This window comes from Vulpes vulpes, chromosome 1 (assembly GCF_048418805.1).
Source record: "Vulpes vulpes isolate BD-2025 chromosome 1, VulVul3, whole genome shotgun sequence".
NCBI classification, from domain to species: domain Eukaryota; kingdom Metazoa; phylum Chordata; class Mammalia; order Carnivora; family Canidae; genus Vulpes; species Vulpes vulpes.
The window spans coordinates 124738042-124755435 of record NC_132780.1 but is presented as its reverse complement, the minus strand read 5'-3'; the positions used below and the strand labels follow the sequence as shown (position 1 = coordinate 124755435).

Genomic DNA, 17394 nt, shown 5'->3' with positions numbered 1-17394 from the left:
ACCACAGATACTGAATGCATGCTAATCCCTTTCTACTGCCCCTGGGTTTAGACAGGATAAGCTAGCAGGCACCAAAAGTAGTTGCTTTCTGATTAGGAGAAACCCAGGGTGCAAAACTTCATGCTCAAATCACACACTGACCTTGGAAGTGAGCCGGAGCTCAGCAATGCCTGGAGAAGTACAGGCTCACGTTAGGCCTTAGAAGGCCGCTGTCCGACCACTCTTGCCTTCCTTGTGCTAAGCGAGGGAATGAAAAGCCTCACCAAGCCCACTAATAATATAAATGTTTTCAAACTTTAAATAAGGGGTTTTCGTAGGTTTCATTTCCAGTCTGTCTGCCTGGATGAACCGAATTCTGCAGAGAATTCGGCAATATGCACAGTACAATATGGCACTGGCAGTATGCACAGTACCCTCCCTCCGGGGAAGAAACGGTCCTCCAGGAGCCAGCAAGTCAAGCAGACAAGAAACAGGACCAACCGAGCCAGGAGTCAGCGCAGGCAGCCCCCGGGATATTGACTCCGAGTGGCCAAATTCCTTCCATCTGAACCACAGATGCTGATAAAACATTCTCCGCAATGGAGTGAGAAAATGTGCTTCACTTACTTCCCAAAATGTAGAATTGAAGAGGTCAAACTCTATTTAATCCAAGCTGAGAAAATAGTGCCCAACTTTATCCCAAAGCTAAATTTAGGCATAAACTGAGATCTGGCCCTTGGCAAGTTAATTTAGATGAGCTAATGCTTGTTCCTGGCATACAGGATGCACCCAGTAAATGGTAACTATTATTGTTACTGCAAAAATGGAGCGTCTGCTGGATGTTCTCATCCAGTCCTCCCACGCATCCTAAAATCGGCTGTGCCAATCACTTGCACATCTGGGGGAAAATTCCACATGGGCTAAAGCGGAGGTGGCCCTCCCTCCAGGGGTGCCTCTCTGGGGGAAGGGGAAGTCTGTGGGGCTGGAGCTGCGGGGTGTGCTGGGTGGGCTTGAGCTCCAGCTGAGGGAGAAAGCTGGCACTCCCCCTTTTCTCTTCTAAGCTCTTCCACAGCTTCAGCTGGGGCTCTGGGGGAGGCGAGGGGCGGCCAGGGAGCCAGGCCAGGCACATCCAGGAAGAGACGCTGGTCACGCTTTCTGCTTCGAGACCCCACCTGGCCGAGCCGCCCCCCCCCCCCCCCCCCCCCCCCCCCCCGCAGGTGCTCAGGAGAAGAGCCCAAGCACTCCTCAAAACCCTCCACTTCTCCAGCAGTCTGATTCAGAGGACTGCGGAGAATTCCCGAGTTGCATTCAGAGAGTGCCTGTTGTCCCCGTAAGGGGGGCAGAAATGGGATCCCGGGACCACTCATGGAATATAATGCTCTTAGTCGCCTGGATCACCACTGCTCTCAGGGTTCTGTGCCTTCAAAGAGATTTACATTTACATTTAATTTAGTCACCCATCCTCCTCCCAAAAGGTTTCTGGGATTTCGTTCCACCACCACCTCCCTCCCCCGCCCCCAATCCTACTGTCGTGCTGTGAAGGCCTCCTGGTTCCCTTATCTCCCTTTCCTCCCCAGCATTTGATCAGTCACCTGGTCCCACTTCCCCCAGTGTCTGTGCCCCTCTCCTTCCACTCGCTCTGCCACCTTATCTGCTCTCGCTTGGATTAGTGTGAAAGGACCAGAACTCGGGGTCCTGCCTCCCAATCTCTCTGTGCATTGCTAGAAGTTGCTCAAACCCCGGTTTTTAAGGGACAGCCCTGGAATGGAGTCCCTTGAAACCACTCAGCAGTAGGTGGTGCTCTTGTGTCGGCTCAAAGCGCTCACAGTTCTGCTCCATCCAGCAGCCTGGTGAGTCCGGACTGTGGCACAGTCCACTCTTTATTTGGCACCAACTGTGTGCCCCTGTGAAACCTAAGGCATTACACCGGGTCTGACCTCCAGGAATCTGCAATATATTTGAGGGCATGAGACCTCTGAGTGCAAAGCTATAATCCAAGATGAGTTGGAATAGTCCAGTCCAAGGGGGAATTGATGAGGCTTACAGGAAGATGCCCAGAGGAGAGAAAGACCACCTCTACGAGGGAAGAGTGGGTGAAGTAGTATTTGAGGGGACCTCCAGCTAGGGTAGGGTGTCAGTAGGCAGAGTGGGAGGGAGGTTGGAATCAACAAAGGCATGAGAAGGTGGGCCTGTGCAAAGCACAGAGGAGGATGTCCTGAAGAGGGGGCCCGAGCGCCCAACTCCGGTCTCTCTCCCCATTCTCAGCCCTTCTAGTTCGCACCTCTTCCTGATGCCTCATGACAAGGGTCAGCTTCCCAGGAAAACCTCCCAGGACAAGACAAGCACCACTCTCAGGTGGGATCTGCATAGAGGACACCAAACTTCCCTTTATTTCTCTGTACCAAGAAAGGACGTATCTTCTTCTCATAACAGTAACCAGCCCCCCAGCAGGGCCACTCTTGTCCTGGAAAAGGCTCTCTGAGAAGGACTGGAGGTGAGCTGAAGAGTGAAACAGTGGAGTTTCTTGGTGAAAATGGACTGAGAGGGACGCCTGGGTGGCTCAGTGGTTGGGTGTCTGCCTCAGGGCGTGATCCTAGAGACCCGGGATCGAGTCCTACATCGGGCTCCCTGCATGGAGCCTGCTTCTCCCTCTGCCTGTGTCTCTGCCACTCCCCCCCCCCCCCCGTGTCAAGAAAGAAAGAAAGAAAAAAGAAAGAAAAGAAAGAAAGAAAAAAAATGGACTGGGAAACATGGCAGGAAGAACCAGTGGAGGCAGGTTTCCTCCAAGGGAATTAATGCTCCTTTGCATATTTTACTATGAGTTTTCTGACTCTAAGATGGTAAAGCTTTGGCTCTACTTGGGAATGACCTCAGAGAAAGCCTTGGGACACTGGAATGGGGCTTTCTGCATCAATATCCCTGACCTGGGCACACCCAATTCTGAGTACCAGAAACCTGTCCACTCAGCATTTCCGTACTAGCAAAGTCCGCGTATGCTCACATGTGACAAGACGTCCTCTTCTACTCACATATGAGGCAGTGCCTCACTCCACTTGAATGAGCGAACATAATTCTCTGGATGCACATACCTTGGAGTTTGAGGCTGGCTAACTTGTACTATAAGAAGCAAGTGCACCTACACACATAAAGTCTTTTTCTTATCTGTGGAAGTGGGATCAAGAGGGATCAAGTGGGATCAAGGGATCAAGCTCCAGATCCGTCCCTATCCCTTTTCATATTTGAAAAACTGATCCCAGGAAAGCTCCTTCTCAAGAGCTCTTCCTGGGTTCTCCAGGCACCAGGCAGCTGCCACAGCTACACACTCTGCTGCCGCACGCTGCCCACTGTTGGCTGGCATCCTTGCTGTGGATGAGGCTGTGCCCTGTGCCCTCCCGCCCCAGGCCCCAGCACTCTCCTACTCCTGATCCCATCTATCTACCCGGCCCACCTTGAGTCTAGCTCCACAAACCCACCATCTATTGGGCACCTCCTGGATCCAGGGCATGTTAGATTCCGTATACATGTTTTCTTTAATCCATTCCAATTCTAAGGCACTTATTAAAATCTACATTTTACTGATAAAGAGACTGCTCCCAGAGGATACACTGGCCGCTGGGAGCCCGAATGCTCACAAGGGGCTAAGCTGGAATTCTAACCTGATCTCTGGTTGCAAAGCCAGTGCTTTTTCCAGAAGCAGTTGCTGGGTCTGCTGGCCTTTGCCCTCTCTGCCCTCGAGAGAGGCCTGAATCACAGGGAGCTCTCCCTTAGCTCCACCCAAAGTAGGCAGCAGGACCATCAAAGGGAAGAGAAACAACAGGTTCAGAGAGAATCTGAAGCAAAAAGAGTGGGGTGAGAGCAGGCTGGAGGGGATGCAAGCACACAGAGGAGAAAAGAAAAGCCACGAATGAGAAAGGAAGGAGAGGGGAGCAGAGGTGTAGGAGAGAAGGTGAAGGGAGGGGAGAAGGTGTGTTCTGCAAAGTAGAATGCTTTGAAAAAGGTTCCTACTGTAGAGACTCGATGTGTTTTTCCACTTAAAAACTTGTACCTGAATGTCTTTTTGTTTTTCAAAAGTGGTACTTAAGGCATTCCCTCCACCTCCCCCACTGGGCCAGAGCTGACATGTTACCTTTCTTCTTGGGCCACCTCCCACTGTCTCCCCAATACACACTAGGCACCCCCGACCCGAACTCCTGCCCAGTAAGCAACAGAGGCCCAGATATCGAACTGGGCTCTAACGACCAGAGTGGGCGCTACTTCCGTGCCGTCCTCTCCTTACAAGGTTGTCAGAATCACATCACTGCTGAACCTGCTTTTCCCTCCACTTCCCTACATGACTCCCCCCCTTCTCCAGGGCTTGAGTGGGAGACAGGGGCCCCAGCACCTAGCAGAGGACCTGCACACAGCAGACACTCAATGACTGGCAAGCGGTGAATTGGCAAATTGGTGAACCAATGAAGGTTCCTCGGTTCCTTCCCTGTGCCGCACACAACGTCTGTCTCTGATCAGGACCCTCTCTTTCCAGCTCACCTAAATCGCCGCAGACAGAATCAGTGTGACAGCCTGGCTTCTGGAAACACTGTTAACATAGCGTCCACGATCTCAGTTCTAAGGGGTCGCTATGGGGCCCACAGCTCTGTAGGGTCCATTCATAAGTAGAGGCCACTTCTGCAGGCGATTCACACACGGCTGTCCCGCCTGGCTCCTCTGCAGCCCCCTGGGAGACCTGGGAGGGATCTAAGCCCCCCTCTCCCCCCGCCCCAGCTCCCTGCCAAGAGTTCCTTCCAGGCCTGCCTCTGATCTGCCCTCTACATCCACAGGCCTCCTGCACGCCTGTGACCTCCAAATACAGTGGGACTGAAAATGCAGGAGGAGAAAGGATGGAAGGAGGAGAAAAACAGCTTTGGGAGAGAACACTTGCACATGCAGCTTGCAGAACACTGTGACTTGGATTATTTTTGGAATCTAATGTTTCTAATGTTCAAGGGGAGGAAATGAGAAAAAGTAAGTAGAGATTCCCAGGACCAGCAGGCTGGAAATAATACAGGACACCATGTCCTGTGTCAGGGCGGGATGCAGGCACACTTCCTTGCCCTGAGCCCAGTTGGGGGTGGGGGGGTGCGGGGGGGGGGGGTGGTTTAGGCCCCAGTAGGAGGAGAGAGGGAGAGGGCAAGAACAAGAGGGCACCGAAGCGTTTCTCTTAAAAAAAAAAAAAAAAGCAGGAAATTACAAAACACCCAGTAAAGACCTTGCCCTCTGGCTGCCCTAAGTTTGCAGCTCTTTGAAGCCACCCTCCCAGCAAGAAGGGCTCTGCAGTGACTGAACTGCAGAGACTAGTCGGCATGCACCCTGGAGGCCTGTCCAGGGCTTGCCCTTTCTCCACAGCAGTGGTGAGGACCCCCACGCTCCATTCCCCCTCAGCCCGTCTGGCCACCTCCTAGGTTGCTGGCTGGCCTGTGCGCCCCTTCTCCTGCAAGGCAAGGTCAGCCTGTGTGTGTGTGTGTTTCTCTGAGGAGAGGGTGGAGCCCTAGCCTCAGGGCAGAGGGCTCACCTTCCTTGCCCCCCAACTCTCTCCCAGGCACACTTCCCAACCTCACCAAGTCTCAGCTCTCCCATCTATGACATGATGCCTGTATTTACACCTGCCTGGCCTGCCACATAAAGCAGATGGGAGACCAAATGATGAACTACCAACTGGAGGACTCTGGGTGGGTCTCCACTCTGGGTCAAAGTTTTCTATATCAAAGGAAGGGCTGGACCACAAAACCTCTAAGGTCAGGGGTGTGAGAACACTTTAAAAACCGACATCCAAAAAAAAAAAATCTTCTGTATTTTAATTGCTACAATGGCACTTTTCAGTTTGACAAATGAATGTGGAGTCAGGCTCACTGCTGGCTTGCAGAGTGTGGGGGCTGGAAGAGAGGTAAAGAGGAGCAGCAGTGGGCCAGCTTCTGGTGGGATGGAGAAGCAGAAGAATTTCTCCACAAGTGGCCCTACAGGTTCTCATCACTCCAGGCAGGAGTTTTACTCTGGGCCCTGGGGAATGATCAGAACTGTTTATACCTTGGAAGGAGAGGGAGGGCAGGAAACAGCAGTGGATACTTTGCCCAGGGACAGGGCATCCTGGGGACGTCCTGAATTGCTAATGTGGTTGACAGGACATACACAGCGAAACACAATAAGCACGTAACCCTTAGCACAGTGCCCGGCGGCCTGCCATGATGCCTTTCACCCAGTGGGCCCCACAAATACCTTCTCATGGCGACATGAAGGTCCCATTATTTTGGTTGCACGGACTTCCAAGAAAATCAAAATGCATAGATGTGTTTCTTGGATGGACTGTTGGACGTGTTTCTGGCCCAAAGTTTGCAGGACAAACTTTGCAAGACAAATATACTCTTAGCTATGACGCAAAGCAGAAGGTGACACGTGTCTCAGATGAAGAAGGTGCACGGGGAGGGATTACTTTCCTCTGTGGCCGCTTCAAGGATAGACTGTGTTCCTAGAGACCTCTCCTGTGGCAGCTCCCCCAGCCCGCGCCCAACAGATACGACCCCCTTTTGATCTAGGTGCTCCTCTCTGTGTCTCAGCCAAGAGTATCACACAGCCTAGTGATCTCTGGGGACCCCTGTGAACCTACATCCTGATTGCTGACTTCTCCCAAAACTCAATTCTTGATTTTATTTCATTTAGGGATTATCGAAAAGTATCTAGAGCAAGCCCATTGGGAAGATAGCATTGATGATGCTCTGCATGGTCTCGGCAGGCCCCCAGGGACTGAAGAGGAGGGGGAAGGAAGGGAAGCCCAGGACCAGCACCTCTACATACCACCTATCACCCTTGTTCAATTCTCCGAATGAGCCTGGGCAGCTGGGCAGCAGCTCAGGCTGCCCCCCCCCCCTTTTTTTTCCTAGCAAGACCAGAGTTCAAGAGATGATGGCTCTATTTGCTGAGAAAAACACATATTCCATCACCAGCCAAGATGACAACCCCAAAGATCGAAAAGCCTACTGTAGATATACAGGGGAGAATGAACAGGAAAAGGCCAAAAATTATTACAGAATTTTTGAGCAATAAAGAGGCTTGGATATCATTAATAGAGCAAGGGTGCGAGGAGGAGAAATGCAAGGCACATTCAGCTGGGGTAGATGGGGTCTTTACCAAACTTTATCAATGTGGAGATTCTTTTTTTTTTTTTTTAAAGATTTTATTTATTCATTTGAGAGAGAGCATGAGTGGCAGAAAAGGGCAAAGCAGACTCCCCACTGAGCAGAGAGCCCTATTCGGGGCTCCATCCCAGGACCCCAAGATCACAACCTGACCCGAAGGCAGACGCGTAACTGACTGAGCCACCGAGGTGCCCTTCAACCTGGAGGTTCCGAGATGTCCCCTGACAAGCCTCGTCTCTACCACCACTGCCACTGCCACAACCACACACACGCCCTGCCACACTGCTCCTCCCATTGAAAGACATTTTCACAAAGAGAGAGTACTGTTTATGAACAAATTCATCATCCCTCTTTGGCTGGGAACATCATCAGAGACCAGAGAGGCCAGACGCACCTAAGGTCTCCCCACTGGCAGAGTGGCACCTCAGAACAAATCTGAATCCCCACTCAGCTCTGTTTCAGGCCAGATATGGCACCCCCAGGTGTGAACAGAATTTCAGCACACGAGAATAAATAGGCAGGAAGACATTAAGAATTCGGTTCTCGGGATCCCTGGGTGGCACAGCGGTTTGGCGCCTGCCTTTGGCCCAGGGCGCGATCCTGGAGACCCGGGATCAAATCCCACGTCGGGCTCCCGGTGCATGGAGCCTGCTTCTCCCTCTGCCTGTGTCTCTGCGCCCCTCTCCCCTCTCTCTCTCTCTCTCTCTCTCATGTGTGTGTGTGACTATCATAAATAAATAAAAATTTTTAAAAAAATGAAAAAAAAAAAAAAAAAAGAATTCGGTTCTCCAGAGGGGGCTTTGCCACAGGCAGCATGGTGAGGCCGGTCTCCTCAAAGCAACCGTGAGGGTCTCATGAGTTGGTCAAAGAGGAGGTGGGCACCTCAATGCCCTCCTGACTGGGGTGCTAAAGGTCTGGTCCGGAGCACGTTCCAAGCACAGCTTTACCCAGAAAACAACCACTGTGCTGCAGAAGCCCATCCTAAGCATGGTTCTAACCCTGGAAGCCCGGCAGAGGAGCCTTGTCCCTTTGTGGGGACTGCTCCCACATGCAAGTGGGAATATACTTCTCTCTGGAAGGGCTTTGGGAAAGACTAGCACATAGGCCTCCTGCGTAGACATCAGTATGTATTCAGAAGCAGAGCGGAGGAAGGTTTCTGTATCAGGTACGTGGTCAGTGACAGGCTGGAGCCCTTCAGGACGCTTCTTTCCTGCAAAGCCTGGAGGACTGGGCCTTCTGCAGACTGGAAGGCAGATGGTGCGGTGGCTTCAGGGTTTTCCGATGCATGTCATGGGCCTCGGCATGTTGGTGGGCATCACGGGGTCACCATGGCTGTCATCAGTGTGACACGGCTGGGTTCCTCCCAGGGTGTGGGAGACACTTTCTGATCCCAAGGTCTTTTCTAGTTCTGACATCCTGGAAGATGTGCCCTAGGCATCCAGGAAAGGTGGTGTGGGGTGGGGGGCTACGAGGATCCTCCTCTGAGCAGCAAGAGGACAAGGAACAAGTGCACCTAGTGACCTTACTACAGCAAACCACCCCCTACAGGGGAAGGGGCCTGCCTTCGGCCTGGCAAGGGGAAGTGATTGCAGGGTAGACCCCTCCATCCTCCGGGGGCCCCTGCAGCTGTGAGCCAGGTCTGCAGAGAGAGTCATCAGTGCACCTGGCGAAGGAGGAGCGCCCCGTCCGAGGTCCCTGAGCACAGTGGAGGACAGGCCCATTAGTTAGAGACTGGAGAGCACAGCACAAGGCTGCGCTGCTCATCTTCCAACAAGATGCACTGTGCACTCCCTGAATCACCTCTGAGTAGCCCAGTCCTCCCACATTGCTCATCAAGGCACTCCTGTCACTCCTGATGTGCAGATCTCTCTTCTCTAAAATCCCCCAATCAGGGAGGCTGTGCCTAGGGCAGGGGGTGCACACGGCGGACATAAGGAATAATAACTGGGAGCTTGCGACAGCTTGCTATTCCAGGACAGAGACTCCAGCCTACTCAGCTTTATCCAAGTGCCTTGTTTTGGGCTCATGACAGCTGCTCAACAGTTTATTAAATGAACGGGTGGCCTGCCTTGTGAATTATCTGTGGAACAGAGTCCCTCCTCTCTAAATGGTGAATTGGCAGGGAAAATGGCCCTTCCTTCCTCCCCTCCCTTCCCCCAAGATGAGGAAGGGTCATCTCAGAGGCCAGGGGAAGGTGGTGAGAGGTGGCTTCACTCCCCTAAGGCCAGCTGGTAAATGGGGAGCAGCACCTATTATTCAAGCCCTGGCAAACAAGCTGTCACCCTACAGGGCCATCGGGGACACACTGCACTCACCCTTTCACAAAAATAGTAGCTGGGTGACGACTCAGTTTGCTAAGAGTTCCCCAGATCTGGAATCGCAGGCCTCCAACAAGCCTCCCAGAAGAAAGGGGGCTAAGATGTGGCTCATGCCGTAACTATGTCCTCACACCCTTGTTTAAACGGGGATGCACCCGCACAACTCTCACCCCACACGGCCACCCTCCTCGTCCCCTTTCAGAAACACCAAATAAGTCAAGGGCCGAGGTACTCGGTTCTGCACAGATATTTTAAATTGATCTGGGAACGACGCAGAAGGACTGTTTTTCTCTCCTGCCCTACACCCAGCACATTTTCTGTGGCAGCTCCGTCAGGCCTGGGCCACATGTTCGTCACTGACTCAATATCAAAATATTCCTGGGCTGCCCTCTTCCCATCACCCCTTTGCTGCCCTTGTTTCATTTTTTTTTATATTCCCTTCCCTCCTCCTCTACACACACCAAACATATCACACGCATGCCACACACTACACATACTTCTTTTATGCTATGAACCCACCGCGGGACACGGACCCAAAACTTAGAGTCCTGCATAGAACCGAGGGACTGTGTACTTGGGTGGGGGAAAAGCCACAGCTTGATTTTCACTGACCGCTCATGAAAGACAACATTCCTTTCGATTATGAACACAGGCAGCAAACCACATTAGGGTCAGCAATAGCTGTGCCTCCGATGCCAACAGAAGCACGCACGTTTTCAGATGACATCAGGTTGTTGCCCTGAATTGTCATTTAGGTTCCTCACTCCATCAAATCCATGGTAGTTAGAAGACTTCAAACAGAGCTTGTGATTTAACATGTTCCCAAACAAGTATAAAAGTCATTGTGATTTTTAAAAATGGAATAACGGCATTTCAAGAATTATCTTCCAAGCCTAGATGTTATTTTGTACATTCACAAATGTTATTTTTAAAATTTTTTTTTTTACGAATGTTATTCTGAGCACGGTCCATGGCACGGAAAGGCTAAGAGCCCTCGCTGTCCAGTGAGCATCAGAAGGTGGGATGTGAGACTGTCCCCAGAGTCACCAGGGTGCGGGCCAGGGCACGCAGGGCCAAGAGGCGGCGGTCAGCGGTTTGCCTGGGGGCAGCCAGCTAGCGGGGCTATTGAGTCGGAGCGTGGGTGGGCTTCGGAGACAGACCCAATACTGGCTGTGTCTAACCCACCGTGGGATCTCGGGGAGCCCCGCACCTCTCTGAGCTCCCAGTTCTTGTCAACATCCGTTCTGAGCTTTCCTCGACTGGGAAGCAGGGCCAATAATATACCATAAGAATCTTGTGAGCATGAATTGAGGACATATATGTGTGGCAGAAGTTACTGCTTGGTGGGCTGGTGCTTGGCTCACTCTAGAAGGTCAGCCTTCCCTACCTGGAGATTTCTGAGGCTAAGGTGGGTTTTTTTTTTTTAATATTTTATTTATTTATACATGAGAGACACAGAGAGAGAAAAAGGCAGAGACACAGGCAGAGAGAGAAACAGGCCCAGGGCAGCCCGGGTGGCTCAGTGGTTTAGCACCACCTTCAGCCCAGGGTGTGATCCTGGAGACGCGGGATCGAGTCCCACGTCGGGCTCCCTGCATGGAGCCTGCTCTTCCCTCTGCCTGTGTCTCTTCCCCACTCCCTCTCTGTGTGTTTGTGTGTCTCTCATGAATAAATAAATAAATTCTTTAAAAAAAAAGAAAAGAAAAAAGAAACAGGCCCCATGCAGGGAGCCCAACGTGGGACTCGATCCCAGATGTCCAGGATCACGCCCTGGGCTGAAGGTGGTGCTAAACCACTGAGCCACCCGGGCTGCCCAGGTGTTTTGTTTTTGAGGCAGGCATTATCTGTGCCCTACAAAGGCTTCTCATATCCTTGAAATTCAGGGATGCAGTGAAATGTCTCACACAAAACACTTGTAGGCAGACCTGACTCCCCCCGCCTTCCCTTCTAACTCTGGCTCACCGAAACAGGTGCCCAGGCCAGACTGCAAAGCAGACCCCCGTCCCAGAGCAGAAGAGACTGCAAATAAAAAGGAGACGTCCAGGGGGATCCCTGGGGTGCTCAGCGGTTTAGCTGCCGCCTTCAGCCCGGTGCATGATCCTGGGGTCCTAGGATTGAGTCCCGCGTCGGGCTCCCTGAATGGATGGAGCCTGCCTCTCTCTCTCTCTCTCTCTCTCTCTCTCTCTCTCATGAATTCAAAAAAAAAAAAAAAAAAAAAAAAAAGGAGACATCCACACCTTTCCAATATTGGTCACAGGAGCCAAAGTACCTGTCTCTGGCTTCACAGAGCAGCTGGCTTCTGACCTGGCTTCTGACCTGGTGTCTCTTATCATTTGGTGAGCAGTGACAGGGATTCTATAGTCCCCTCCCCCCACCCCCCCCTACCCCCAGCGTGGGGCAGGCCAGGGCTGGACCTAGAATGCCCAGCCACTGGGCAAGGAGCCCATAAGAAAGCTGCAGGGGGAACCTCACAATCCCCAAGGTTGTGCAAGAAACTCCTCTGCATGTGCAAACTGGCTTACATGATGTTCAAAAGATCTTTTGCGGAAAGCATCTATGCATCCTTTAAAAATCACATACATCGATTTTCATCTGGTTATGAACCATAAAAGATTAGAAAGCACAGAAAATACAGAGAGAAATTAAAATCGACCATAAGCCTGGCCCCTTGAAATCCAAACTAGTAGAGTTATGGTGAGTTTTTTTCCCCATTTATACCCGTGTTGACACTCTCACACAAATTGGGGTTATAATTATATATAGTTTTGTAGCCTGATTTCATTACTTCCAAATACCTAGAGACATTTTCAATACAAGCTCTTAAAAGACAGAGAACCAGTATGTCAGACACTGTCTGTAAAACTCACCGGTTACCAAGATGTCATGCGATACCTAAGAGTAGGATTGTGCATTTATAGATAAGTTCTCCCCCAGAAAACTGATAGGAGGAAAACTCATTTCACTCTTATTAAAGTGCATATGATAGTAAACTCTCTTCTTTAGCTTTGCAGGGAATCTAGAGAAGATACTTTGTGTCTTTGGCAAAGAGGCACCATATATTTTTCTTTTTCACTTTCTCATGTGCCCTGATAAGGGGAAAGCTTTGAAGATTCCCTGCTGCAAAAAAAAAAAAAAAAAAAAAAAAAAAAAAAAAAAAAAGGGTCTTGCTTGAGAACGTACTCAGCCGCTGAGGAAAAACCTCTAGAAAGAAGTGGTATGGAAGGAAGAGCCCTGAACTTCAAACGCAAGAAAGCGGGATTCATAGGACACGTCTGCCATAATAGCCCCAAGATCAAAGAGCAGCCCATTTCCCTGCATGTCAGCAGAGACACCACCACCCACCTCGAGGGATCAAAGGGCCGCACAGATTAAATAAGATGCCGCCTGTGAAAGTGAAAGCAAAGGAGACTGCAGGACAATAATCACCAAGTCCTGTTCTTGTGACTGGTAAGAGTATTAGTATTTTTGTAGCACATCCTGACTGGGGCAGTGTCCAACCGTATAAAAGTGTGGTCTCTGCAGCCACATGGCACTTCTCAGACTGGCCAAGTTCTGTACCTTCTCAGTTTCTCCATCTGTAAAATGGGATAATGATAATCCACCTACTTCATAAGACCCTCGAGATGATTACAGTGAGCTAATTCACGTGTGGTGCTTACAACAGTACCTGGCAATAGTAAACACCACATAAGGACAGCTTTAAAGTCAGTGACCAATAACTATGATATGATTAAAATAAATCAACCCAAATCAGTAGGCACATTTTTTTTTTTTTTAAAGTAGAGCCAACCAGCAGGAGCAGGGTAGGGGAGGAGCAGAGCGAGAGAGAACCTCAAACAGGATCCAAACTCAGCACAGAGCCCCACAGGGGGCTGGATCCCACCACCCCGAGATCACAACCCGAGCTGAAATCAAGAGTGGGCCACTGAACCGACGGAGCCACCCAGGTGCCCCCAGTGGGCACATGTTTTAAAGCTTGCAGCCTCTACAGGTTTCCCTAAAAAAGCTGGGCGCCCCCCTCCCCGCTGGCCGTGTCCCCTCCTACCTTCTCGGCGTCCTGCTCGAAAAGCCGCAGCTGGAAGCACTGGTCCAGCTTGAGCTTGCGCACGTGCCACATCTGGTGCAGGTGCTGCCGGGTGGAGTGCAGCTTGTCCAGGAGGCTGGTGATCTTGGGCACAAGGCTCTGGAAGTCGGCGCTGCCCGGGATGCAGTTGCGCCCCGAGAAGCCATCGCTGCAGCGGATACACTGGAGTAGCCGCTGCCCCTCCCGGTCCAGCTCCTCCACGGGGGCCTTCAGCACCTTCTTCTTGAGCTGCGTGTGCTCGTCGATGAGCCGCCGCGAGCCTTCCACGTCCACGGGGAACTCCTTCCGCGCCAGCATCTCCTGCAGGTCCTCGAGGCGGGACAGCAGGTGCACGGCGCTGTTGAAGAACTCCTCCAGGGACAGCCGCAGCTCGATCCATGCCTCGTGGTTGTAGTCCAGGGAGCCGTCGAACTCCTCGGTCAGCTGCGAGGGGTCCACCAGCTTCGTGAGGCCCTCCACGGACACCATGCTCGTCTAGGGGGGCAGACACAGAGAGGGGGCCTCGCTGGCGCCGGGCGGGCAGGGGGCAGGCCCCGGGGGTGGGGTGGGGGGATAAGACCACGGCCTGCCTCGGAAAGGGTGAGAGGGAGAGCATGCACCTGCGGGCAGGAGCCGCACATCAGCCAGGGGGAGTGGTTTCTGCAGGCTGGCTGAGGTTGGAGAGGACCTCTTGAGCCTCTTCCTCCTTCCGAGACTGACTGGGGAGGCCACAGCACCGAGGAACCCTGAAACATCAGCCCCTGCCATGCTGCCTGTCATTGGGGTGGCCGGAGGAGCAGGAGGGAGAAGCGCGGGCAGCACAAGGGGAAGGGAGAGGGTGGTGCTCAGAGGTCTGGCTCACCTCGAAGATGAATTTGGAGCTGCCAAAGTTGGTCTTCTGTTTCTGCCAGAAGTTGTCAGGTTTGATGATGAGGGCCACATGGATCTCAGCTGGAAAGGCTTCCTGCAGCGTCTTGAGGAGGGGCTTGATGAGGTCCCACTTGGAGCCCCGCATGTCGATGATGACGGTGAAGCCACGTTTGCACACGTCCTCACTGTGGGGAGGTCAGAGGTCAGGCATGGTCACTCTGGGTGGCTGAGACTTTGGGGTACACGGTCAAAAAGCACCTGGAAACCTGCCTTCGTTTTCACCTGGGCCACCCCTTCAACCTCACACTGGGCCTCCGGGCTGCCTTCCAATCCGACTCAAAATGCACCACCTCCGAAAACTTTTCTAGGTTAACCCCAACTGCCCAAGGGCATTCTGGTTTCTCCCAGCACTTAGCAAGGAACTGAGCCTTCCCTGTGGTCAACTGCGCTTGTTGGGATGTTATTCAGGTGTTCATAATTGTGTTTTTCTTTTTAATTTTTGACTCCTTTCCTTGCTCCTGGCACGAATCATGTTTTCCTCAGTTGAATACAATCTCTCTAAAGACAAGGACCCTCTTGCCCGTAAAGCTGAGATGGAAAGTCCTTGGCATGAGTTCTGTCCATCCCTGTGCCCACATCAATGGCAGACACTGGTATGCTTTACCACTGAACCCAAACGGGTCCAAAAAATCTTTTTCCGTAAAGGGCTCTGGGCTGCTTCTATCAATTGATTAGTGATGGTCCACGAAGCATTAACCTGTATCTGCCACCACTGTATTTAAAATGTGTAACTTGTAGTTCAAGATATATGTCAATTTTTAAAAAAAATCAGGTTGCTGAGTCATGCTGTTTGCTCTTAGATGGCCAAGGGTGAGACTGGTTGGGACGTGGATGTCATCCGGTTTTCTCATGTACTTCCATTACACCAGTGAGGGTGTAAAAAGGCGTGTTTCAGGAAGCTAAGAGAGGAAAAACTACTCTTGAAATCAAGGCCAGATGAAGTGACAGTGACCATCTTGAAAACCTGAAAAGTAATTAAGCTAAGTGAATCAAGATATTGCCATACAACTTCTTAAGTAGCAAAATTTATTTAAGTTGTAACTCCTAAGAAATGAAAGAAAAAAAAAAACCACGAAGGTCAAAATGGTTATAACATGTCAATTTGGATTTTTACCTGTAACTCCTAAGAAATGAAAGGGGAAAAAAATGAAGGTCAAAATAGTTATGTCAATCTGGAAGAAATTCTCTGTTTTGGTAGTTAGGGGTCTTTCCTTTGATCCTTCTTGGTTTATTTAGCCCATGTATCTATTTTATGACTCAAAATAGATTTGGTTAATTCACGTTTTTATATAAATACGGTGTGGTATTACCTTCAGATGTTTTAATTTCCACATAGCACTTGCTTAAACCACTGTGCATGTTGCATGACCCACAGATACATGCCACCACATATCAATCACTTCTAGCTACTGGAGGTAAGGCCACGTTTGGAGGATTTGGGCCACAAAAGGAAACAAAGCCCCTTTTTAGGCTTCGTTCCCAAATCTCAACCAGTGATGAGAATGTCACAGACTCTTGAAGAGACCACAGCCCCCGTGACTGTACGACTGTCTCGAGCATAAGGCAGTCAGTCCTTGGGCCTCTCAGTTAGACAGAAAACTCCCCAGGCAAGGAGCCTCTTTCCATTTCTTATTGTTGATACAAAAGACTACACTCAACAGGAGAGGAAGCCCGAGTCTTTTGTTCCTCCTCAGATCCTGCATTCCAAAGGAAAGGAGTTGCCTCTTCTTCTTTGACTCTTACTGAATGGACCAACGGCCAGAGTCTTCCATAAATAATTTTCTCTGCCCCATCATCTGAAAGCAATATGACTTTTTCTTAATTTATGGAATTCCCTTCCCATTTTAAGAGAAACACCTGCTAATTATAGAAAAGTTAGAATATTCAAAGATCTACGTGAGAGCTGCTAATGGTAAGGAGTTATAATACTCTTGTCTGTTTCTCTCCAGTCTTTTTTGTGCATGTAATTTTCATGCCGCATAGTGTTCTATTTTTTACTGCAACATAGAATTTTTTCTCATACCTAAAATGCCTTCAGAACTATTTGCATTTAATGACACAGAGTCCATCTTAAACCTATACCATAATTGTTCTCATAATTTCTTTACAGAAAGGCATATCAACTTCCATATCCACTAGCCATCTGTGACAGTTGTCCCCGCCCCTTACCCCATTGTAGCCTCATCAGCACTGGCCACTGAATTTTAAAAATCCCTGCCCATTTTCTAAGAAAAACATTGCATTACATTTAAATTTGCATTTCTTTGATTACTAACTATAGCTTATTGGCCCATAAGTATTTCTCTGTGACTTTTATCCACTTTTCTGTTGGAGTTTACTGGCTTCTCTCATTGTTCTTAACTTTACTTGGCTTGACTCAGATTTGTCGCATGCCCTCTACGTCAGGCACTGCAAAGTAACCTTGGGTCTTGTCTTTCCTGCAAGATGACCAGCTTGTTTACCTTGTTTACCTGCTCCTCAGGCCCCACTGCTGCTACTGTAATTATGCTGACAGGAGAAATCTCCATCCCTAACGACAAATAGTGTTGCCACCAAGAGCTGGAGTGTGACTATCCCAGTATCTAAATGTGGCGATCGGTAGCAGCCTACACACTATTAACTAATAATCCCTGAAAACCAAAAGTAGAAATCAGGCCTTAATATTCTCTAGGAAATTCTCCCTAGCTCGGGAGATGGGGACAGATGCCCAGGGGCTGAGCGCTGAGAGCTAATCTAATTGCCATCTTACTATGAAAACAGCCTAAACTCCCCAGGTGCTCTGTATGTTTGGTTTCAAGTAAGGAGCATGCCTGGGGGAGGGAAAGAACTTTTTACCAAAGCTTATTCTATGCCAGGGCCTGTGGCTGGGCACTTGACAACCATTATTTCATTTTATCCACACAACAACTTATAAACTTGGTATGGTTATCTCCATGCA

At 50.4% G+C, this 17394-nt stretch overlaps 1 protein-coding gene across 50 annotated transcripts in view; it reads right to left on the bottom strand.

Annotated features, from left to right (window-relative positions):
- Positions 1-17394, bottom strand: part of KALRN (kalirin RhoGEF kinase) — a 656402-nt gene that overhangs the window by 415957 nt on the left and 223051 nt on the right. For all 50 annotated transcript variants that reach the window (XM_072725283.1, XM_072725286.1, XM_072725313.1 and 47 more), the window contains exons 4-5: positions 14389-14581; positions 13509-14021 (exon numbers count right to left, since the gene is read on the bottom strand). In XM_072725283.1, coding sequence (XP_072581384.1) covers positions 13509-14021; positions 14389-14581 — 706 coding nt within the window. The remainder of the gene's footprint in view (positions 1-13508; positions 14022-14388; positions 14582-17394) is intronic.